The sequence below is a fragment of the Lolium rigidum genome, chromosome 2 (genome assembly GCF_022539505.1).
Source record: "Lolium rigidum isolate FL_2022 chromosome 2, APGP_CSIRO_Lrig_0.1, whole genome shotgun sequence".
NCBI classification, from domain to species: Eukaryota; Viridiplantae; Streptophyta; class Magnoliopsida; order Poales; family Poaceae; genus Lolium; species Lolium rigidum.
In genome coordinates, this window is record NC_061509.1 from 71,365,748 (window position 1) to 71,370,534 (window position 4,787).

Sequence of the window (4,787 nt, forward strand, 5' to 3'; positions counted from 1 at the left end):
CCGATGAATAGAGAATACTATGCTATGTTGATTATCAATCTATTATCTATGTGTTGTTTATGATCTTGCATGCTCTCCGTTACTAGTAGAGGCTCTGGCCAAGTTTTTGCTTGTAACTCCAAGAGGGAGTATTTATGCTCGATAGTGGGTTTATGCCTCCATTAAATGCGGGACAGTGACGAGAAAGTTCTAAGGTTGTGGATGTGCTTGTTGCCACTAGGGATAAAACATCGATGCTATGTCTAAGGATGTAGTTGTTGATTACATTACGCACCATACTTAATGCAATTGTCTCGTTGTTTGCAACTTAATACTGAAAGGGGTTCGGATGATAACCTGAAGGTGGACTTTTTAGGCATAGATGCATGCTGGATAGCGGTCTATGTACTTTGTCGTAATGCCCAATTAAATCTCACACTACTCATCATATCATTTATGTGCATGGTCATGCCCTCTTTATTTGTCAATTGCCCAACTGTAATTTGTTCACCCAACATGCTTATTCTTATCGGAGAGACGCCTCTAGTGAACTGTGGACCCCGGTCCATTCTTTTAATCGAATACAATCTAATACAATACTTGTTCTACTGTTTTCTGCAAACAATCATCATCCACACTATACATCTAATCCTTTGTTACAGCAAGCCGGTGGGATTGACAACCTCACTGTCACGTTGGGGCAAAGTAATTTGGTTGTGTTGTGCAGGTTCCACGTTGGCGCCGGAATCGCTGGTGTTGCGCCGCACTACACTCCGCCACCATCAACCTTCAACGTGCTTCTTGGCTCCTACTGGTTCGATAAACCTTGGTTTCTTTCTGAGGGAAAACTTGCCGTTGTACGCATCACACCTTCCTCTTGGGGTTCCCAACGGACGCGTGTTGTACGCGTATCAATACCGAAGGCTATTATGTAGCCGATGGTATATATCCAAAATGGGCCACTTTTGTCAAAACAATCGCGTATCCATTAGGTCTGAAGAATTCTCATTTTGCTACACGACATGAGGCTTGCAGGAAGGATGTCGAGCGGGCATTTGGTGTGCTTCAAGCACAATTTTCCATTGTCCGGTACCCTACTCTAAGCTGGTCTCACGACCAAATGTGGGAGGTGATGCATGCTTGTGTGATCATGCACAACATGATTATCGAGGATGACCGCAAGAATCATGACATGACACATGTTGGTCCCTATGAGTGTGAGGGTCCTCTTGCGGAGGTTGATCATGAGTTGCCTGCAGATTTTGTTGATTTCCTCGCCATGCACGCAGAGATCCGTTGAGCATTTGTGGAGGATCAAAGGAAATGCCGCGGTACCTTGATCTAGCCCTATTTATTACATTTGTTTAGTTGTTTTTATTGTTTGTTGTATTTTAATTTGAAAACTATCTCTGCAAACATATTTATTCCTACGTTACATTTGTTAAATGATTGTGTGTTAAAAAAGTTTTAAAAAATGTTTTGGGGGGGGGCGTTTTGGGGACGCGGCTGGGGAGCGACGCCCCCCCAAACGCGACAGGAACAAAACACGTCCCCCAAACGCTCAATCCGGCGCGGTTTGGGGAACGCTTTGGAGGACGCGAGTGGAGATGCTCTTATGGGCAGACACCACATACGTGGTCTGACCTAGATAGTGGATCTAGGACGCAGCCCAAAAATCCCATCTGCCCGTATATATCCCGCACGGAGAGGTCGATGCGGGCCAAATCCCATCCGCATCATCGCCGCATCCTCCTTGTCAACGAAAAATCCGCGCACCTCCAAGGAGGTAGTGCAGATAACAACTATAGATGTCGCCAAGACATAGTACTACAACGGACAACGACATCTCAACTAACTCTCCCGTTCCCACTCAGACAGGCGAGCTCAAGGAGGTGAAGGGGAGATGAGCCAAGGGGAGGAGGCGACACTCAAAAGTTAAAGGAGGAGAAATGAGATCCCTAGAGAGGGCCGGTGGGACGCGAGGGTGGGGGGAGGGATGTGGCTTGCCATTACCGAGTTCGAGATAAACACACGGTTAATTTGGGATATAGTAAGGCATCACGTGCTGATCGTTGTCCACACACATTCACACAAAAAATGTTTTTATGATTATTACTTCGTAGTGTTCAACTCAAATTCGACAATGAAAGCATATTGAGGTGCATTTCAGTGTTCGAGCAACATGCTTTCCATTTAGGAGTAACTTTAGACACTCGTATTGTCCCTCTTTATATACACCTCTCTTTGGAGTGGTTGTTGTTTTTGATAGCCTCCACGATTGAGTTGCTTCTTTGTTTTTTTGGTATAAAGGGAATATATTAATATCGAAGGATACCAATTACGTCTAGCCTTTGAAACAACGCAATGCTCTAAAACATTACGGATGCACACAACCAAAAAAAATAAAACTAAGAAATAAAAGTCCCGCTACAGCATCACAGCCTATGAACAGTAATACAACCACCATCAAGACAACACCTGAAAATCAGACTCTTCAAAAGTGACGCTTTCAAGAAGGGAACAATGCACCAACACTGTCGTCGCCCTATCAAAGATCTTAGGTTTTCACCCTGAAGATAGTCTTCGCTCTCAAAACAATGCCATCAACAACGACATTAGCAGGCATAACCAGTTAAGGCCAGACCTTGGTTTCACCCTGAAAGGTAAGACTCCGAACTTCACATGTGCTATCGCCCCCACTTCCATACCACTGCTGCGAAGTCCAGAACACCAAGCAAGCCCCTCAATAGTGCAAAGACTTGAACCTCCATTAGCTAGTTCTTCAATCCGGTCTTCATGATATTCTCTTCTTCTGACTTCACCATGGATCAGCTATCACTTGGTGTCAACACAGAAAAGAGCTTCGCGCTGCTCCCTCCATACCAAACGGTCAGAATAAAAGCATGGGTGAGCACGATCGAATACCACCGATCCAGCAAACTCCGGACAATAAAAGCATTGTTACACTTGCCGGCGACGCCTTCCGGAACTCAACGCACCGGCCAGATCGCGAGTCCAGGCCTCCGGTAGGTCTTCCTCTTCACCCAAGAGAGGCCCTAGGACCGCCGCCTTTATTCAGGTCGGACCCCCACGCCGGCAACCATCCCGGGCTGGCCATAGCTGCCACTGGAGACACCAAGCAGATCACCGTAATCCGAAGACACCGCACACGCCTGGGCACCACCGTAGCCGAATGCCAGCCCTCCACCGCCGGCCGCCGATAGGCAAGGAGAAGGGGACGTAGGGTTTCCCCCTGCAGCCCACCCCCACCCCTCCCTCCGCCGCCGGCAACGCACACCACCACCTCCCAGCCATCCTCAGTGTCGCAGAGGTAACCCGGTGAAGACTCCACGCCATCGACGGAGAAGAAGGAGGGCCTGCCGGACCCAAGGGGCCAGCGCCGCCACATGCCTTCGTCGCCAGCCGCAGGAGCTTCACCAAGGGTCGCAACCCCGCAGCGCCTTCGCGTGGAACAAGAGGTCGGACACCGCCGAGCCTCCCCGATCCGCAACAGAGGAGGCCGAGGAAAGCCACCGCCGCTGCCGCGCCACACTGGGGCTTTGCCCGGCGACGTCCTGGGAGAGGAGGCCGAGGTAGGGGCGTCGAGGGAAGGGGGAGGCAGCCGCCCGGCGCGGCGCAGCGCCGCCGCGCGGGTGCGGGAGAGGTTAGGGTTGGGGGGTGCGGAAGATTTTTTCACCAAACACTGGTGTTATAAAAAAATGACGACATGGACATTGTTTCTATCTGGAGCGACAAGATAATATACACAAAAGATTAACAACTCAAGAAACGCTTTTCTGCATTCCGGTTCTTTAGTATTTTGTACCTACTGTTTCATACACCCTGGGTGGTATACTGGTATTTACAACCTAATTTCCCAGAATTCCTTTTCTGTTCTCTCCTAAATCTACTAAAATCAATTAAATATGTAGACTTATTAAGCCTCAGAAAAAATGGTTAGAAAAGAAGCAAAATGTCAACGACAGTACTGTCCATGTGTCGTGCGCGCAGGGATGCTTCACTCAGCCATCTCCTGAATGATGCTCAGAGCCCGCTTCAGCCGCGACCGTGCGGCGAGCTTCTCTTGGCTCTTCTTCGCCGGACTTGTCGACAGCCCGTACTCTCCGAGCGTCCGCTCGTTAAGCTTCTCGTTGAACAAGACGTCCTTGCCGTCTTCTAGCTCCTCGAGCACCGGCATGACGCGCACCATATTATTCTTGCCGCCAACCCGTTGCGGGCTCTTGGTCGCGAGCGCCGCGCTCGCGCGGACGGCCAGCGAGGCCATGTCCGCGCTTGACAGCGGCCGCGCGAGCAGTGCCGCCGGGAGTAGGAAGTATATCTCACCCGACCGGAGAAGCTCGCCGGGGGACAGCGCCGGTGGGGGCTCGTTGAAGTAGAGGTCATCGGAGTTGCAAACGAAGAAGAAGGCGGCGTCGGCGCCGAGAAGGTCGGAGACGGCGACGCGGGGGCTGGCCGGGAGCTCCTTCAGCGTGCCGTCGGCGGCGATGACCCTGACCGGCGCCGGCTGGTGCGCCTGCTGCGTGAGGCTGCCTCGATGGTTGAAACAGCTGGAAAGCTTGGCTCCCATGGAATCTTTGCTGCAAGTGTTTGATGTTCTTCTTGTATTTTTGCCTTTGTTCTGGTTCTCTCTGTAAGGGACTTGTTCTAATATCACCAGATCTTTTCCGCAAAAAAAGTGTTTGATGTTCTTCTCAGTTCGTTGGAACTTGGATGTCGAGATCAAAGGGATGGTGGTGCTGTTATTATATGTAGAGGTAGGTGGTGAGAATCAGAAAATGGACAGGCAA

General features: G+C 50.1%; 1 protein-coding gene across 1 annotated transcript; it reads right to left on the reverse strand.

Annotated features, from left to right (window-relative positions):
• Window positions 1-3,753: 3,753 nt before the first annotated feature.
• LOC124686691 lies at window positions 3,754-4,571 on the reverse strand. Its single transcript, XM_047220595.1, has one exon. It carries the CDS (start codon window positions 4,565-4,567, stop codon window positions 3,998-4,000), a length of 570 nt encoding a protein of 189 aa, XP_047076551.1. The 5' UTR covers window positions 4,568-4,571; the 3' UTR covers window positions 3,754-3,997.
• Window positions 4,572-4,787: the final 216 nt, after the last annotated feature.

Bases quoted from the DNA above. Each gene is read 5' to 3' on its own strand.
- LOC124686691 (XM_047220595.1), bottom strand. From the start codon at position 4,567: ATGGGAGCCAAGCTTTCCAGCTGTTTCAACCATCGAGGCAGCCTCACG.